This window comes from Canis aureus, chromosome 24, assembly GCF_053574225.1.
Source record: "Canis aureus isolate CA01 chromosome 24, VMU_Caureus_v.1.0, whole genome shotgun sequence".
Taxonomy (NCBI): Eukaryota; Metazoa; Chordata; class Mammalia; order Carnivora; family Canidae; genus Canis; species Canis aureus.
Genome location: NC_135634.1, coordinates 5,265,016 through 5,286,051, shown reverse-complemented (window position 1 = coordinate 5,286,051; position 21,036 = coordinate 5,265,016). Strand labels below are relative to the sequence as shown.

At 36.8% G+C, this 21,036-nt stretch overlaps 1 protein-coding gene across 1 annotated transcript in view; it reads right to left on the bottom strand.

The window, feature by feature from the left end:
* Positions 1 to 9,122: 9,122 nt before the first annotated feature.
* CCDC169 (coiled-coil domain containing 169) overlaps positions 9,123 to 21,036 on the bottom strand; it is a 49,953-nt gene continuing 38,039 nt past the window's right edge. The window contains 1 exon segment of the mRNA XM_077868078.1: positions 9,123 to 9,701. Coding sequence (XP_077724204.1) covers positions 9,602 to 9,701 — 100 coding nt within the window. The 3' untranslated portion in view covers positions 9,123 to 9,601.

The following is a 21,036-nucleotide window of genomic DNA, read 5'->3' as shown; positions in this document are numbered from 1 at the left end:
TGCTTACCTGGCTGGTTCTTAAAAACACAGAAATTTAGAACTCCGCGAGACCCCAGAGATTACTTAATTGCCTTTCCCTTTCAAAGATGCTGAACAATATTCTCGTAAGTAGGACTATAACCACAGAAGTTGAAAACCAGACTTAACTAATTGCAATCATTTTTACTAATAATTTTTTACATTTAATAATGCACTGAACTCACGTTTTTTGTGTGTTGAAACCTGGAAGTGAATAAATACACACACTTTTGAACACCATGCTTATGCTATCTTTGGAATGTTAAATCCGGGAGTCTACCCTAACCTGACTAAACATTAAGTTCTAACATAGAATTATAACCAAGGATATTCTCAAAATGTTAACTGAGGAAGGTGATTTTTGCTTCCATGTGTACCATTTTCCCCCTCCTCCTTTCAGGTAATCCATTAAATAATAGCCAGAATAATCTTTTAAAATATAAACTGAAGTATTAACTCCCTTTCTCAAAATCATCCCCTCGGGGGAAAAAAATCCCAATTCTTTTCCATGTCCAACAAGACTTTTTATCATCTGACTCTAACTCTCCAACCTTATCTCTTACCATTCTTATGACCTTTCAAGACCTCTAGTCACACTGCCTTCTTCTGAGAATACCAGGTAAGTGCAAAGCAACACTTTGTCCTTGTTCTTCCTTCTGCTTAGAATATTCTTACCTGTTTTCTCCTCAGATTGCTCCATTTCATCTAAATGTTTGTTATGAAGTCAGTCACCTCCTTAAGCATTCTCTATCAGAATTTAACCTCTTACTCTATTTTTCTTTATAACACTTTTCTATGTTACATAGAATATATATATATATATATATTACTTATCTTTCTCCCCTCTCACAGAGAATTTATCTGTACTACCCACTGCTATCACCTTGGCCTGGCTCATAGCAGGCACTTAGCTGAATGCACGAGTTTCTTCAGTGGCTGACTGGTATATGTCGGCTTGGGTTCAGGTCTTTCTGGCTGTCTATGATTGTCCTCTATTTCATAATGCCACTCATTTCACAGTGGAAAGAAAAAGACAAAGTTTGAAGGAAGGGAAAATATCGTTTGCACCAAAATAACAAGCTTGGTATTATAGTTGGAAATAGGATAAATAATGTTGGTTGTGGCACAGGAAAGATGAAAGATCAGTTTTAATCCTGTCCTTTCCATATTTAAAAATGTGCAAGGGCTCCTATGTTTATCAAATTCTCATTCCTCAGTGTGTCATTAGGGCCCATATTATCTTGCCCCTATTTGGCTTTCTAGATTCAGCTGTTAATCAAGTTGACTAGATTTGTTTCTATTCCCTGACAGTGTCCTGGGATTCCCCCCAACAGTGTCCACTGCAGGGCCAATGGGATGAATCATTTGAAGGCTTAATGCATCCTGAGCGACTTCTAAAGAACAGTATTTGCCAGCAAACCTCTGGGAGCGCAGGTCACTGATTTGGGAACTCCCCTGGATTTTTCCTCCTAACCTTCCCAGCTGCTAATTTATCTTTGCCCTGATCTTCTTTGATTCTGACCTCAGTCTAAAAATTTTACCTGTCCTTTGATCCCTGTGTCAGAGAAGCTCAAACCTCTCCTGCTCACATGCCTGCTTCCTTGCCTCTGGCTCAATTTCCCTAACTGCCAGGTTCAGTTCTGACAACCGCCTACCCTGAGCATTCTCCTTTGCCTGGGCTTGGGGGGTCTCTCCCACACTACCCTGACTCACTTTCTCCTTTTGTGGAAAATCTGGGAAGACAACAGGAAAGGTCTCAAAGAATTCCTAATTTCATTTTACACCTCTGCTCAATAAGTAGAACTCTGTTTCACTAGAATGTTAAGGCAGAGGTTGTTTTATCAGACTTCATATCTAGTATATAAAGGGTGGTCAATAAATACATGTTTTCCCCCAATGAGTTAGGAACTATTGCAAGGAGGCAGTGATAAAGGTCAGAAAACAGCAACTTCCAGTGATGTCCTGCAATCCACTGTACTAAGAGGTGACCGTATCCTCATCATCCAATATACCAATTTGTTTCAAAAACAGGAGTTAGTTTTACTGAATTAAAATGAGGCAGATGCCTCATTTTAACCACAAGTCTTTGTCAGGGACTGTGGAACTATACCAAAGTGACACCTGTAACTCTGGTTGAGGGGGTTCTGAAATACACATTTCAGAGAGAGGCTGGCCTTATTGATTATCTGGGAGAGCATCCTCCCAGGGCAGTGCCACAGCAGAGCCATTAGAGAAGCAGCTCCCATCAGGGTAATTGATTAAGGCTCTGCTACCTGAGCAGATCACATAGTTACAAAGTAACTAATTTTGCCTTTGCTCGCCATGACCACCAATTTGAAGTCTTGAGGAATTTCTTCTTCACAAACAGGTCAGAGAGTCTTAAAGGAGAGGGCATGTATTTGTATGTGAAGGCAGGGGATAAGGCAAAGGAGAAAAAACATGTAGGTCACACTTCCCTGGTGAATATGTAGATGTACACTAATGATTTAAAAGTCAGGAGTAGGGGATCCCTGGGTGGCTCAGCGGTTTAGTGCCTGCCTTCGGCCCAGGGCGTGATTCTGGAGTCCCAGGGTGGAGTCCTGCATCGGGCTCCGTGCATGGAATCTTCTTCTCTTTCTGCCTCTGTCTCTGTCTCTCTCTCTCTGTGTCTCTCATGAATAAATAGATAAAATCTTTAAAAAAAAAAAAACTCAGGAGTAATTTTTATCTTTTATTATGGAAAATTTTGTACAGATCTAAGAGTACATATATTAGAGATGTACAATAGAAAGTATGTGAATGTGTATATACCTATGACCCTGCCTAACAGACTACCAATAATTTTTGAAATCTTTTATGTGCTTCTCCCATTCCCATTCTCTTTTCTCTCTCCCAAGATACAAAGCTTACTCACTGATAGATTTTCTTGGCTACTAACACCTAAATGGATTATGCTCTGAGAGAGAAATAAACCTTTATGCTAAGCCTCTCAAGTCTGGAATTGTTTCTTATAGACATAATACAGAATCAATTGGATTTGGGTGCTGTATTAACAAAATGCCAAAATAAAGAAAGTGATGTGGCATTAACTTAGCAGATCTGTAGTGGGAGGCAGGGCAATGTGTGAAAGAGAAGAACTGGACTTCCCTGTTACACAGAGCAGACCAAGTGCTTACCAAATCTGTAGGTCGAAGAAAAGATCACAAAAACCTACTACTCACGGTTTGTGGTGCATGTTACTGCCGGCCTTTGAAGGAAAGATGAGCTTAGGATATCATTAGCCAGTTCGCAAAAATTAAGAAAAGAAATAGAGTCTGAGAATCTTGAAATCTGGGGCATCGAAGGGCATTCAAGGGTTCAAAAAGCCAATACTTTTAGAACCCAAAAAGCAAGAGATAAGACAGAGAAGGGTTCTTAGCAACAGGAGGCCCTTAAGACAGTCCTATGGCAAAGATTAGATTATGGGTATTAAATATTCACCCTGACATATTAGCTGCCATTAGGTAGAGAGACATATAGGCCAAAGAAATGAATCATGCTCTGAAATTACCATTATTATACATGGAACTGGCTAATATTTTGATGCAGTTATATTAGCCAAGAAACCATAAACTTTGACTAAAAGCTTTTGACTTTTTGAACTGTGAAGTCACGTCAGAGTACTTAACGTTTGTTCAAACAGAAAATGAACCCTAAAAAAGCTGTTCATCCACAAAGGAAGGCCTCATCTCCAACATCCACTTCAAACATGGGCAAGAAGACTGAAAAGGAAGAAACTCCCATGGAGTAGTGCCGGAGGCCACTGAGAAACATGGATAAGAATATTCTTCTCTGGAAACAAAATCAGAATCTGATCAAGGAACCTACCCCATTCCCAGAGAAGAGGGCTTTCACCATATCTGCCCAATGGGATTCCATAAATGCTATGGACCAGTGATGTTGTGCATTCTTCCTTTTTTGAGTAAAGGTGAGTATGGGTATGCTCCCCTGCTCAGGCATTGGTTGGTGCATTCCACCAATGTTTGAGCACAGTCTCTTTGGCTATCAGTCTGTATAGCCTTTGTACTAGGCTTAAAAGAACAATAACCTAGAAAGTCATTGATGGAAAAGCAAGAGATTCTGTTTAGTAAAAAATAAAAAAATAAAATTCTAGTTATGTTCAGCAAACTGAAAAATACACTGAGTTAGAACCAATTTAAAAACATCAACTGAGGGGTGCCTAGTGGCTCAGTCAGTTAAGCATCTACCTTCAGCTCAGATCTTGATCTCAGAGTCCTGGGATCGAGCCCTGCATCAGGCTCACTACTCTGAGGAGAGCCTGCTTCTCTCTCTCTCCCTCTCCCTCTGCCCTGCCCCCTGCTCGTGCTCTCTATCTCAAATAAGTAAATAAAACATTTTAAAAAATAAAAAATATCAATTGAGGGGTGCCTGGATGACTCAGTTGGTTTAAATATCCTAAATATCCAACTCTTGATTTCAGCTCAGGTCATGATCTCAAGGCCATGAGATTCAGCCCCACTTTAGGCTCTGCACCCAGCACAGAGTCTGCTTGAGATTCTCTCTACCCCTTTCCTTCTGCCCCTCTCCCTACTCCAAAAACAAAAACAAAAAATATCAATTGATGTTCTAGAATTTGACTCAATGATGCAGGCAGGCCAGAGGCCATCACTACCAATAAATAGCTAAATTTATCTCTATGTGGTTTCAAAGAACAGTATCATTATCTACTGAAAAGAAAAAAAAAATACATGTAAGACTTACTAAAAATAATTTGGTGCTTTAATAGTGAATATCAGTTAACTGTTTCAACAAATAAAACCCAAATCTCAGTGACAACACATGCACATGCACATACACTCATTCACAGAAGGATTTACTTTTCCCATACACCACAATCAAATGAGGGTCAAGAAGCTGAGATCAGTGAATCTGCCATATGTAATAATTCAGGCACACATGTTTCTTTCATCTGTGGCTCTACCATGCCCTGATGCCTTGGCATTTACTTCTCAACCCTAGATGTCCACTCATCAAAATTTTCAAAGAGCACAACCAAGAATGATCACCTGGGTGGTTTTTATGGGCCAGTCACAGAAATGTGTATCATATATGCCTAGATTATATATATAGTCACAAGACCACACCTAGCTGCACACGTTTCACAATCGTATTTCTAAACACAGCAGCATATATACATTAACCACTACTTACCAGCATGTTTCACACATGTATCACTTTAAAAAAAAGTAGTATATGCACCAGGCACTGTTAGACCAACTGTTTCACACATGGAAAACGTGACCTTGTTCTGCCCCATTAGAGAAAAGGTAAGGAAGTCTGGTAAGCACATAGCAGCCTCACCACAGTCTATCAATTTGATCACCAAATATCCTTTTGTTCCTTTCTTCCCAGAATATACTTACCTCCCCACCAATCAAGACAAGACAAAGCCCTATCTAGTCATTTTACCCATTGTAAGTTTCAGTGATTAGGGTGAGAGAAATTTATTTAGGTGATAACATAAAAAAATGTTATAGACTGGAGTGTCTATGTGGCTTAGTTAGTTAAGTGTCTACCTTCAGCTTGATCCCAGAGTCTTGGGATAGAGCCCCATGGTTAGGTCCCTGCTCAATGGGGAATCGGCTTCTCTCTCTCCCTCTGTTGCTATCCCTGCTTGTTCTATCTCTCTCTCTCTCTGTCAAATAAATAAATAAATAAAATCTTTAAAAAATTGTTTTAATGCAATGCCCCCATATTTCTCATTTACCTCTATCTCTTGGCAGGTTATTATTATAAGAGTTACTCTCAAACTACAGTTCCTTTTCTTAAGGCCTTGATTCTTGGGTTATTCATATTTTGCTTTGTCATTCTTATATTTTTTACACTACAAGACTTTTTAATTCCTTATGTGCTTAAGGGTCCTTATAGAACATTTACCTTATGTTTAGATCCACCTTTTCATTTCTGATATTTAATGAGTGTCAAAAAAAATATGCATGTCCCTGAGGTAAGTTCTGATGGAGATACAAAGATGAATAAGACATGGCCCTACCTATACCCAGCCTCACCCTAAAGTCCTCCTCCCCCGCTGCCGCCAACTCAAAACCTGTCCTAGAAGCCAACTCTCTTGTAACAGAAAAGACATGGAAAGCATACAAGAAAATAAACCTATCATTCAGGACAGAAGGTGGTTAGAGCCACAGAAGTGGCATAAGCAAGGTAGTTAATCAAAGGAGTTTATTTACTAAAGAAGTCAATTCTAGTTAGGAAGATTAAAGAATTCTCCATGTCCATCAACAGGAAGTATTATTGACTGACTCTCAACACCCTAGTATGAAATTTTTACCCCCTTTTTCTCCTTTGTCTAGCTATCTGGCTATAATAAAGGCTTAACTAAGTTGTAACAATAAGAAAAAGGAAACGATAGAGATAGAGGAAAATATTATCCCTGAAAACTCCTAAACCCTAGAGTGAAATTATTTCATTGATCTCTTCCCACTATTTCCTTATTCTTTGCCTCAATTCCTTCAACATTATATAGACAAATTACTCTAGTGCTGTCAGCTACTTTCAAAACTTTCTTAACTATTTACAAACTGGAAAGTCAGAATAATTTTCTAGATACTTTATGATGTTCTATAATTTCTATTACTTGTTTTTATTACATTAAGATACCAGAATTATTGCAATAAAAATAATAAAAAGGTTTATACTCCCCTCTCTGTGCCACACACACACATAAAGGTACCTTTGAGATCAATTATTTCTATCTTCACTCTACAAAGTAAAATCTTGACAGGAAGTTAAGCAAGCCTTCCTAAGTTCGGCACTGTGTCAAGGTATGCTCCCTTGTACTCCACAGGTCTCCTCTTCTCCCTCCCGCTTTTCGCTAGCTCACCATTTGGAGCCTAATTCACATTCCTTTGTAGAGCTGGACAGTAAATTTGTAAAGCAGAAACATGTCTTTTGGCATAAGTAGACTAAAGCTCCCTTTTTGTCTCCTACAGATATATTTAAATAGTTAAAATCAATGAATTGACTTTGTACCATTATGTTAACATTCACTACTAAATCATCCCACGATATTATAAACTCTGTTTTGCAAACATTCATTTAAGTTAAACAAAATGTATTAACTACCTGTCCTATACTAGGTATTAAGCTAGCTGGTGACAAATGATGAATAAGATTGTTCATTTAAGTGCTAAGATAAATGACATTGAAGTGCTTCAAGTGCAGGAAATGTATGAGAGGAAATAATTTCAATATTAGAAAGTGCTGATTGCCGCATAATAAACTATGTGGATGAATCACAATCCACTTATGCATATAATTGTACAGTGAGGAAGTCTCCATTTTTTGGTATTATAAATGCTGTTAAACCATTTAACATCCTGCATTTTCTATACGCATGATTTTTCATTACAATAGATTATAGAAATATAATCATGGAGTCAATGTATGAATGTTAAGGCTAATTGAAAATATAATCAAATTGTTTTCCTAAAGAATTATATTTTATATCCCTACCAGCAGTATACTAGAACTTTTAAACTTCAGATGTATTAGTATTGAAAATTATCATTTTGAAACCACTGTTTAAAGAAAAAAGAAAACCACTGTTTCTTATAGATGAAAAAATATCTGTTTTTGGTTTACATTTAACAAGTGGCCATTAATAATACTATACCTGGTTTTGTTAGTTGTGGCTACTGGTAAAGCCATAATGTTTTTGTTTTTTAAATTTATTTATTCATGAAAGACACACACACACACACACACACACACACACACACACACACACAGAGGCAGAGACACAGGCAGAGGAAGAAGCAGGCTCCATGCAGGGAGCCCGACGCGGAACTCGATCCCAGGACTCCAGGATCACGCCCTAGGCCTAAGGCAGGCACTAAACCACTGAGCCACCCAGGGATCCCCTCCATAATGTTTTTGAAAGTCCATATTTACAGCCTACATGATACAATCACATTTCAGGAAGTGGATTTTCGTCTCTGGTTTTCTTATCTGATAAATGAGCAGGGAATCACAGAAGGGATTTTTGGCAGTCTTTGAATCCAACTTCCACTCATTGCAGGAATTCTTTCTAAGACATCCCTGACAAAGGTCTCTCAGCCTTGAACATTTCCAATAATGATAAACTCACTGTTGGGTGGTTCTCCAGATAACAAGGCTTTCCCTGTAACTGAGATAATATCTATGAAATTGCCTTGTTAAAATAAAAGGATATTCTATAAATTCAAAAATTTTCTAATTCATAGATCAGATCAATCTATTAGCTTCTTTTTATTTTTATTTGTTAAGATTTTATTTATTTATTCATGAGAGACAGAGACACAGGCAGAGGGAGAAGCAGGCTCCATGCAAGGAGCCCGATGTGGGACTTGATCCTGGATGCCAGGATCATGCCCTGGGCCAAAGGCAGGCGCTAAACCGCTGAGCCACCCAGGGATCCCCCATCACTGTGAATTAAGAAACATCATAAAATGATTTAAATTACTATGTGCTAAGTAGTAGGACCTTGTAGTTGAATAAATATTAGTTGTTTTTTTTTATTTTTTTTTATTTATTTATGATAGTCACACAGAGAGAGAGAGAGAGAGAGAGAGAGAGAGGCAGAGACACAGGCAGAGGGAGAAGCAGGCTCCATGCACTGGGAGCCCGATGTGGGATTCGATCCTGGGTCTCCAGGATCGCGCCCTGGGCCAAAGGCAGGCGCCAAACCGCTGCGCCACCCAGGGATCCCTAAATATTAGTTTTCTAGCAAAGTACAAAGCTTAGAAGTTGTATCATTTGCCTCCATCATTTTACAGATGTGGGAAATAAAAATGAGATGAAGGAATCTGCCCAAAATCTCCTAAGTTCACGGCAGGGTGGGAATTATAACCAAGCTGATTATTGGTTCAAGGCTATTTCTGTAACACCATGATAGTTCAAATCAAAATTTAAAATCCATCTGATTTTGGCAGCCCTGGTGGCGCAGCGGTTTAGCGCCGCCTGCAGCCCAGGGCGTGATCCAGGAGACCCGAATGGAGTCCCACGTCAGGCTCCCTGCATGGAGCCTGCTTCTCCCTCTGCCTGTGTCTCTGCCTCTCTCTCTGTGTGTCTCTATGAATAAATAAAATAAAAAATCTTAAAAAAAAATAAAATCCATCTGATTTGTAGCTTTGTTTAAACCATAAGTTTAAAAGACCCAAACAGGATAGAGCCTATAATAGCCAAATGTTTTGATGAATTCATATTTTTAGCTGATAGTCAACTAGAAACCAAATATAATAGCAATGTTACTATCAGCATATGTTATGGATATATTATTAAATGTTAAGTGTAATAATGCCAACCTTCAGGCTTTCTAGGATATTTCTAAAATCATAAGCAATGCTATTAGATGTTTTAGGATCTATCACTTGAGAAAATTATTTTCATACAGACAAAGGAACAAACTTCTGGAAGAGGAGCTAAACAGAAGTTTGATAGTTCTTTCTTGTCTATTTCATTCCCTGAAAAATGTGTTAAACATTAACTTCACCAGTTGAATATTACAGATGAAAAAAAGGAAGATATAGAAATCCACCCAGTTCTACAATTACGGATTGAGTTTTGGAAGATGGTTTGATCTTGTAATCTTTTTTACTGGTCCTCTCTTGGCATTCATTGTCTTCTGATTAACTGAATTATATCTTCTCCTGAAATAAAAGAAGTGTTAATCATAATTCTTCAGTCATCATCATGTACAGCAAAAACATGATATGCTTATAGTACCATCCTAAACAGCCATATGTATTACCATATTATCTCATTACAGATAGAGGAAACCAACTCAAGGGCAGATAATCCAAAGGCCTGGAAGGAGTCCATGAGGTGGCCTAATGTAAAAGGCTCTGACCAAAGAGGGATGAGATGGACCATTCTGATACTGCCTCTGGAAATATGAATTAAAGCTAAGAAAGTAGAGAGAAGCCATGAAGTCAGGCAGGGAGAATAAAGAAATAAGGATCTGTGAGTAAGCCAAAGATATGTACCTAAAATTATAATAAGATTGAAACTAAGATATACCAAGGTCTGTGATATTAAAAAAATGTAGAGAGTGAAGACGGCAGTCAGTAATGAGAAGAAAAGTGAAGTAGAGACTGAACTAGTTGATTATATAAAAATAACAGCAACATTTTTAAAGAACATAATTTATGTCAGGGACTGTTCTAAATTCTATTTATTAACTGATTCACATCAACCTCACAAAATCCCTATGAAGTAGGTACTATTATTAACCCTGTTATATAGGTGTGCAAAACAAGGTTATATAGTTAGTAAGCGGATCTGGAATTTGAATCCAGAAAGGCTGAGTTCAAAGTCTATGCCTTTAACTACTTTTCTGTATGACAGACCACTATAGTAGTGAACTAAGATGTTCTGCTCAGGTTTTTAAAGCTTCCTTGAATTCTAGTTTTAATACTGTGGGCTCAGTTATACTGGGATTCCTGTTCTTGGATTTCCATGGGACCATCTTTCCTTTATTGATTTACAGATCTTTATAAAGCCAACTTCCCTACACCCTTACCTAAGAGTAGAGTCAGCTTCAATTCCCTGGAAGGTGCTTTTCACAAGTACCTTACTCAGGGAGTGATGTCAGGAAAAATGACAGAAGGAGGACTTTAGAAATTTTTTTCCTCCATAAAAGCAATGGAAAAATTGGGAAAAGTGGTCAGAAGAAACTTTTTCAGAGCTCAGGAAAGTAACCAAGTACTTGCAGCAATCTTGGAGAATTTATTAAACACACTACACACACACACACACACACACACACACACACCTGAAACTTAGCAAAAATACTAAACTTTGTAGCATTTTAACTTGCCCCCTTTCCCCAGCTGTGTGGTATCCCTATGAAAAAAGTTGAAAAACTGATCCTAAAATTCATATGGAAATTAAAGAGACTCCAAAAAAACAAAACCATCTTGAAAAAGAAGAATAAAGTTGAAATAATCACCCTTACTTATTTCGAAACTTACTGAAAAGCTAGTCATCAAGACAGTATGGCACTGGCATAAGGGTAAAATTATAGATCAACAGAGAAGAGCTGAGAGTCAAGAAATGTATGTTTATGGTTGACTGATTTTTTAAAAGGGTGCAAAGACAATCAAATAAGGAAGAATAGTCCTTACAAAAAAAATGGGGGTTAGGACAACTGGATAAACATGCACAAGACTGAAACTGGACCCCAATCTTACACTATATACAAAAATTGACTAAAAATTGAATTAAAAAGAAGCTAAAGCTATAAAAACTCTTCGAAGAAAACATGTATAAATCTTTGTGCTCCTGGATTAGGCAAAAATTTCTTAGATATGATACCTAAAGCACAAGTAACCAACAAAAAAGATTCTAGGAAGCCAAGATCAATTGGGCTTCATCCAAATCAAAACTTTTTTGCCTCAAAGAACATCATTAATACAGGAAAAAAAAACAATAACAGAATGGGAGAAAATATTTGCAAATCATGTATCTGATAAGGTCTAGTAACCAGAATATATATAAAGTACTCTTATAACACAAGACAAAAACCCAGTTTAAAAATGGGCAAAAGGGGGTGCCTGGGTGGCTCAGTTAGTTAAATGTTTGTCTTCAGCTCAGGTCATGATCCCAGGGTCCTGAGATCTAGTGGCATTGGACTCCTGCTCAGTGGAGAGCCTGCTCCTCCTTCTCCCTCTACCACTCCCCCTACTTGTGCTTTCTTGCTCTCTCTCAAATAAATAAATAAATAAATAAAATCTTTTTTAAAAAATGGGCAAAAGATTTGAACAGGCATTTCTCCAAAGAAGATATACAAATAGTAAGCAAGTACACAAAAAGATACTTAACATCATTTGTCCTGGGGTAAGTACAAATCAAAACTACAATGAGATACAACTTCACAAGTACTGGGATAGCTAGAAAAAGAAAGAGTAATAACAAATGTTGATAAAGATTTGGAGAAACTAGAATCCATATACATTGCCAGTGGGAATATAAAACGGTACAGCTGCTCTGGAAAATAATTTGGCAGTTCCTCAAAAAGGCACAAGAGTTACCAATTGACCTAGCAATTCAATTCCAAGGCATATACCCAACAGAATTAAAAACACATATGCACAAAAACTTGTGTAAGAATATTCATAGCAGCATTATTCATAATAGTCAAAGGTATAAACAACCCAAATGTCCATCAATTGATTAATGGATAAACAAAATGTGACAGATCCAAAAACTGGATTATTCAGCCACAAAAAGGAATAAAATACTTATATATGCTCCCACATGAATGACTTTGAAAAATTATGCTAAGTGACAAAGTCATGCACATAAGGCCACATATTGTTTGCTTCCATTTATAGGAAGAATAAACAAATCTATAAAGACAGAAAGTAGATTAGTGATTGGTAGGGGCTGGAGGAGGGAGGAATGGAGAATGAATGTTAATGGGTAAAGGGGTTTTGGGGGGATGTGAAAATGTTCTTTAAGTATATAGTGAGGATGGTTGTACAACTTTGTGAATATACCAAAAAGCAATGAGTTTCACTTTAAAGGGATAAATTATGTGGGAGATATAAAACTGGACCACTTATGTGGAAGAATGAAACTGGACCACTTTCTTACACCATACACACAAATCAATTCAAGATGGATAAAAGACTAACTGTGAGACAGGAATCCATCAAAATCCTAGAGGAGAACACAGGCAACAACCTCTTTGACCTCGGCAGCAGAAACTTCTTGCTAGGCACATCTCTGGAGGCAAGGAAAACAAAAGCAAAAATGAATTATTGGGACTACATCAAGATAAAAAGCTTCTGCACACCAAAGGAAACAATCAACCAAACTAAAAGGCAACCTATGGAATAGGAGAAGATATTTGCAAATAACAGATTGGATAAAGGGCTAGTATCTAAAATCTATAAAGAATTTATCAAGCTTAACACCCAAAAAACAAACAATCCAGTTAAGAAATGGCCAGAAAACATGAATAGACATTTCTCCAAAGAAGACATACAAATGGCTAACAAACATATGAAGAAATGGTAAACATCACTCATTATTAAGGAAATACAAATTAAGACCACAATGAGATACCACCTCACACCAGTCAGAATGGCTAAAATTAACAACTCAGGAAACAACAGACATTGGCAAGAATGCAAAAAAAGGGGAATCCTCTTGGACTATTGGTAGGAATGTAAATGGGTGCAGCCACTCTGGAAAACAGTATAGAAGTTTCTCAAAAAGTTAAAAATAGAACTACCCTATGACACAGCAATTATACTTCTAGGTATTTATCCAATGGATACAAAAATAGTATGATTTTAAATCTTCACTTATAAGTGAAATTTAAGAAATGAAACAGATGGGGTGCCTGGGTGGCTCATTGGTTGAGCATCTGCCTTCTGCTCAGGGCATGATCCCAGGATCCTGGGAGCAAGTCCCACATCAGGCTCCCCTCAGGGAGTCTGCTTCTCCCTCTGCCTATGTCTCTCCTCTCTCTGTGTGTCTCTCATGAATACATAAATAAAATCTTTTAAAAGAATGAAACAGATGGACATAGGGGAAAGGAAAGAAAAATATAAAAAAGATAAAGACAGAGAGGAAAGCAAACCATTATGAGACTCTTAACTACAGGCAACAAAATGAAGGTTGCTGGAGGGGACGTTTTAAGGGGGGATGCGGCAATTGGGTAAAAGGCATCCGGGAGGACACTTGATGTAATGAGCACTGGATGTTATATACAACTGATAAATCCCTAAATTTAACCCCTGAAACTAATACTACACTATATGTGAACTAACTTAAATTTAAATAGAATCTTGAAAGGAAAAAAAAAGGGGGGGGTAAATTTTGGGGTATATCAATTATATCTCAATATAAATATTTTTAAATGTTGTATTTTGGGAATAAGCCATTTCCTGTGCAAAGAGTTTCCTTAATTAAATAACAATGTTTTAGAATAATTTCATCTTCTGGTATAAGAGGTAATTAACCACAAGCATTCACTTATATCATATTCAAGTAATAGCTCATTATTGTTTACTATACTACATGCTTTTATATTATGCTAAGGCTGTTTTAAATAGCTTCCTTAATATCAACCATTTCCATAAGATCTAACTGACATGATGACTAATCATCAAGCTGAGGTACATAACTCTAAAAACATGTTTAATCTACTAGGCCTCTTTTAAAACCGTGTTTTTTGAACTGCAGGATGCAATTCAATAGTTGATTGATTTAGTGAATTATAGCAATATAAAAAATAGAACAAAACAAAATATTAGCATGCATCACACATAAGGCTAAGTATTATTTCATACATGGTTTCAGTTATATATAAATATATATGTGGGTATATTGGGTCACAATATGTGATCAGCCATGGTCAACAAAATTTGACCTGAGTATCATAGTTTTTCATTTTTCATTCCTGAGTATCATAGTTTTTAATACATGAGAGTAGCTGAGACCCTTGCAAGATTACGCAAGCATAACAGTGTTATAGCTTTGTCACTTGCAGTTTCAAATTATTGTCATATGTCTTATTTTCTTCCCACAAATAAATTCTTTGTTACTTTATTCTTTATATTCAATAAAATACTACATTGTAGAAAATAATAATAGCTGATATTTATTGAACTGGAGATTTTTCAATAATTTCTAATTCTCATATTAGCCATTCAATTTGGATTTTGTCATTCTCATCTTATAGGTGAATAAACTAAATCTGAAGGAGTTACTTACATAAAGCCACATTAAATAATAAGTGGCAGAGGCAAAAACTGATTATCTGCTCCAAACCCAGTGCAAATTTTCATTTACCACCTTAATTTTACCATACTATTTTTAAAAATACCACACTGGATTAGGTACACAAATATTTACACTGTTGTTTTGACTTGAGGTATTCTATAGTCATTCTAGGAGATGGACTTTATTTTTATTTTATTTATTTTTATTTTTATTTCTCTTTTCTTTTTTTAATTTTTAATTTTTTCAGGGCAGTTGGATGGTTCAGTCAGTTAAGTGTTTGCCTTTGGCTCAGGTCATGATCTCGGGATCCTTAGACTGAGCCTCACATCAGGCTCCCTGCTCAGTGAGGCATCTGCTTTTCCTTCTCCCTTTGCCTCAGCCCTCCACTTATGCTTGCTCTGTCGCTCTCTCTCTTTCTCAAAGAAATAAATAAAATCTTTTTTAAAAGATATTTTTTTCTTTTTTTAAGTAATCTCTATACCCAATGTGAGACTCAAACTCCTAACCCTAAGATAGATCAAGAGTTGCATGCCCTACCGACTGAGCCAGCCAGGCAACCCTTGACTTTTCTCCTTTTTTAAAAAAAATTTTTTTAGTTAAGAGAGAGAGTGAGTGCATGAGTGGGAAGAGCAGAGGGAGGGACAAGCAGACTCCATGCTGAGCACAGAGCCCTGTGTGAAGCTCCATCTCATGACCCCGAGCTCATGACATCAGTTGAAATCAAAAGTCTGATGCTCAATGGACTAAACCACCCAAGCGCCTCGATTTATCTCCTTTAATATAATGTAGTTAAAAATTATTATGAAGTATACATACTCTTTTTTTTTTATTGGCTGCCCCAATCTTACCCTACAAAAACAAATGGAAACACTAACAGCAATTAGACACAAGTATTCCGTTAATAATTACCCTGACCTCCTATATATGTTTGGTTCCAAACGAAGTTTAGGTTTTTTTCTATATTTATTTAAAATCTGTATTGTTCTTTCCTTAGTAGAACCAATGGAACCTTATAAAAAACAGCTCCTTATCTTAAATGCCCTTTTTGAGCTGGGTAGTTTTTTGTTTTTTTTAAGATCATATTTATTTATTTGAGAAAGGAAGAGAGAGAGAGAGAGCACGTGCACAAGTAGGGGGAGCAGCAGAGGGAGAGGGAGAAGCAGACACCTCCCTGCTGAGCAGGGAGTCCAGTGCAGCTAGATCTCAGGACCCTGGGATTATGACCCAAGCCAAAGGCAGACACTTAACTGACTGAACCACCCAGGCACCCCAAGCTGGGTACTTTAAATTGTGTTAAAAGTACACATATTCTTATAGAAAATACTACAAAGTACAAATATAAATTATCCATAATCCCATTATACTATTTTGTATTATAATTTTTCTTTACTACTATAGGTAAACATTTAGCTGTATCAATTATCTATTTTCCTAGAATGTAACTTTTTGTAACTTTATAATATCATCACAGTTAATTGAATTATTCCCTTAATTTTGGATATTTTGGTTGTATTTTCTCTACTCTAGCTGCTTTTCTTATCAAAAGGAGGTTCCCTGAACAATCTGTCTCTCAATGAGTCTCAGAATTTCCTTCAGGTCCTGTGGATTCCAGGGCACTAACGATTGCCTTGTTACTTTCTTCTCTAGAGTTCTTAATCACTCTAGAACACTTCTAAGCAGAAAAAAAAAATGAGGATGTTCACACTAAAGAAAAAATAAATTTTACAGTTTTCTACTTTTAGGAATCATTACTAGTGGTATCAGCTTTTGAAGTCTTTGCTTCTAGGAAGATGATTTTTTTATAGTTATATGTGCCATGAGTCATTGTCATAAGGTTAACTATTAAGTTGGCAATTCCAAATCTCATGCTAAAAAGATCATTTCTCCTATTTATCTTAAAGGTGATATCTCTTATTTATCTATCTTTTTTTTAAGGTTTTACTTTTAAGTACTCTGTACACCCAATATGAAGCTCGAACTTACAAACCTAAGATCAAGAGTCACACGCTCCACTGACTGATCCAGCCAGAGGCCTCATACCCTTTTTTCAAATAAGTATATATAAGGATCTCTAAGATACATCTTACAGTAGCAGTATATCTCATTCATTTTGTGGCTATGGTTCCTCAAAGTAGGAATATATGTAATAGCTAATATTTAGTATCCCTCTCTGATAGATTTTTTTATAAATAGTATATCACAGTCAAATAGTTATTTTCTTCCTTTTTTTTTTTCTTTTTTTTTTTTTGAGAGGGAGAGAAAGCAAGCAGGGGAGGGTGAGGGGTAGAAGGAGAGGTAGAGAGAGAATCTTAAGCAGGTCCCATGCCCAGTTCATAGCCCAACATGGGGCTACATCTCATGACCCTGAGATCATGACCTGAACTGAAATTAAGAGTTGGATGTTCAACCGACTGAGCCACCCAAGTACCTCATCTGGGTATTTTTTAATGCTCTGATTTATTCTGAACATTAGGAAACTCCATAGTCAACATTTAGCATTAGCATATGTAAGAGTATCAACCAAAAGAAACATTAAAAGCCACTAAAACTTTATTTTTAAAACACTGCTTTAAGTATAGCACATATAGAACAGTGCACAAAATAGAGAACTAAGTTCCATGAATTATAATAAAGCAAATACTCATGTAACCACTACCTAGGTCAACAAACAGAACATTGCCATCACATTGGAAAACCTTCTATTTATCCCAATCAGCATTCTACTCCTTTCTTCTTTTTTTTAAAATATTTTATTTATTTATTCATGAGAGAGAGAGAGAGGGGCAGAGACACAGGCAGAGGGAGAAGCAGGCTCCATGCAGTGAGCCTGACGAGGGACTCGATCCCGGGTCTCCAGGATCATGCCCTGGGCTGAAGGCAGTACTAAACTGCTGAGCCACCCGGGCTGCCCTCTACTCCTTTCTATTGGTAACCACTCACTATCCTATCTTCTGACACCACGGTTTAGTTAGTTGTACGTGTCTTTGAATATTATATAAATAGAAACATATTATATGTATTCTTTTATTTCTGGCCTCTTTTCCCTAATACTGTAGTAATTATTCATGATTTTGTGTGAGCTGGAGTTTGTTTTTATTGTTATTATTCATATGTATATAATATAATGTTACTATTCATAAATATATGAATATTTGTTTTTACATAAGAATAACATATGTATGAATATATATCTCTCAAAAAATCTTATCCAATCTACTATTGATGGATATTTGAGTTCAGTCTATGGCTGTTATGAATAAAGCTGCTATGAACATTCTTGTACAGGTTTTTTGGTATAAATATATGCACTACTCTTTTAAATATATAACTAAGAGTGCAATTGTTGGTTTATAGAGTAGGTGTATGATCAGCTAAATGTATAAAGTAATACTAAACACTATTCCAAAGTGGTTGCATAAATTTACAATTCTTCCATATATTTGATAACACTTGGAATCATCAATCTTTAAAATTGTGGTGGCCTCTCATAATTTTAATTTGCATTCCATTGAATAAGTAATGATTTAAGTCCATTGGCCATTTGGATATCCCCCTCTGTGAGGTGCTTAATACTAAAACTTGGTTTAAAGACTAAAACTTAAAAATAAATAAATAAATAAATAAACAAATAAAGACTAAAACTTGAATCAAAAAGTTACTAAATTCCAGAGTTGAGATAGTAACTCAGAATAACAATATTTTAAAGTATAACCAATTATATATAACTAATTTGGAAGGTTATAGGTATATAGAAATGTTTCAATTTGAGTTATGTGGGTTATTAATATTTCCAGAAAGTTTTTTTCCCATTTGTATGATCATTTATTCACTCATGAATTCATTTAAAAAATTAGTAAACACCTATTTATTTATGCCAGGCACTGTATTCAACATTAGGTTCCATCGAAGGTGGAAGTGACATATCCAAAATCAAGCCTGTGCATTGCCAGAGGGCACAGACCAGCTTACTGAGCAGGTATCCCAGACCATGTCATCCACCTCTGATGCACTAGCACCTCCAGCTCAGTTCAGGCCTATGGCATGGAAGGATCCAAAGAGGAACTGATCATCAGGATGATATAGCAGGGGACAAGGAGGAATGGGTTGGCATCCAGGTCATCTACTTCAGTGTCCTTTAGTATCATCTTTCCCAATTTGACAATTAAGTGGATGAGAATCACTTATACATGGCCTGGAAAGGACATGGAAAACAGGGCTTTGACCGGGTAGGTCACCCCATCAGAGGAAGAGAAAGCCCACACTTTATTCACTTGTGAGTCAGCTTGATACATGAAGACTGCAGCTGCACTGTAGCCCTATTCTCTCCTCCAAACCTATTTCCTTCCCTTACCCTTGAGGTACTCATTCTAATAATGCTCACAAGCAAACTTCCTGCATGCTGATTTCCATTTCAGAGTGTACTCCCTGAGAGATCCAATGTACAACAGTATTCAGTGGAAAACTAAACCGTCCTAACAGACCTATAGTCTAATAGTACAGATGTGTGTGTATATGTTAATATGTGATTAGAATGAATTTTATTTGCATTTTCAAAATCTTTCCCCATTATTTAAGCAAATTTGAATAAAGAGGTATTATCTTTCTACAAGAAATTTGATTTGGAAGATAAATGTAACAATAAAAAAGAAATAAGTAGGGTAATTGTGCAGAAAGAGTTACTGTAGCATGGGATGCCTGGGTGGTTCCGCAGTTTAGCGCCTGCCTTTGGCCCAGGATGTGATCCTGGAGTCCCGGGATCGAGTCCCACATCGGGCTCCCTGCATAAAGCCTGCTTCTCCCTCTGCCTGTGTCTCTGCCTCTCTCATGAATAAATAAAATCTTAAAGAAAAAAAAGAGGGTTACTGTTGCAGGCCTAAAACTGCTGCCCTCAGAAAGACCTGTATGCAAGACTGGTTTAGTGGTAAAAAGTTCTCAACACTAATATAGAACTTTCCTTAAATGAAAAGGAATGGCTCACTGTACTTAAACTGTACAAACAATATGGTTTTCTGTCTATATATCTTCCTTCTGGAAGTTGGGAATTTAGTATATGTTAAGCAGAGGTTACCTACATGACTGGTCCCCAGTAAAACACCTGGGCTCAGTACCTAATGAATTTCCCTGGAAGATAAAATTTCATATGTTGTCACACATGTTACATGACCTATTGTTGGAGGAATGAAGTGTGTCCTATGTGACTGTACTAGAGGATTTTAAGAAGCTTGTGCCTAGTTTCCTCCAAACTTCATCCCATACACCTTTTTCCTTTGATGATTTTTCTTTGTATCCTTTGGCTGCAATACATCCTAGCTGTATGCACAAATATACATTGAGTCCTGTGAGTTGTTCTCGCAAATCACTGAACATAGGACTGGCCTTGGGGCCCCCAAGTATACTAGTTTTCAGAGGGAAGTAATTTTCCAGAATTTAATGTTTTAACCATATTATATTTCTATTGATAAAAATGTACAGGATAATGAATTATAATTTATTGATTTTATTTTTAAAGATTTATTTATTCATGACAGACACAGAGAGGGGGGTGTGTGCAGAGACACAGGCTGAGGGAGAAGCAGGTTCCATGAAGGGAGCCTGATGTGGGACTCAATCCCAGGTCTCCAGGATCAGGCCCTGGGCTGAAGGCGGCGCTAAACCGCTAAGCCACCCGGGCTGCCCCATGAATCATAATTTAAAATATTTATGACTACTCAAGGAAAATACACTTTCATCTAGCTATCAATATATTGGACAAAATGTTGCTATCCCATAAATCTCCACCAAAAATACTTGCTATAATATACCTTGAATGTCCATATTTGAAAAGAATTCTGATTTACAGCTAATTTTATATCATGGATTACTTTTTTCATATTGTTAAGTTATATAAGGATATATTGCCCCCACTACATAGAAAAGGTTATGTAAGACAAGGATTACCTGGATTAATTCTTCTGTACTCAGTACAGAACAAGAAAATTATGGGTAGATATAACCTCCTAAACCCATAAAATATTCCTCTGTTCTTTATTCATGCTACATTGCTTTTATTTGCATAGGAAAACACAGTTTATTATTTTATTTATTTAAATTTTTAAAGATTTTACTTATTTATTCATGAGAGACAGACAGAGAGAGAGAGAGAGAGAGAGAGAGAGGCAGAGACACAGGCAGAGGGAGAAGCAGTCCCACTTCATGCCAGAAGCCTGAAGTGGGACTTGATCCTGGGACTCCAGGATCAGGCCCTGGGCT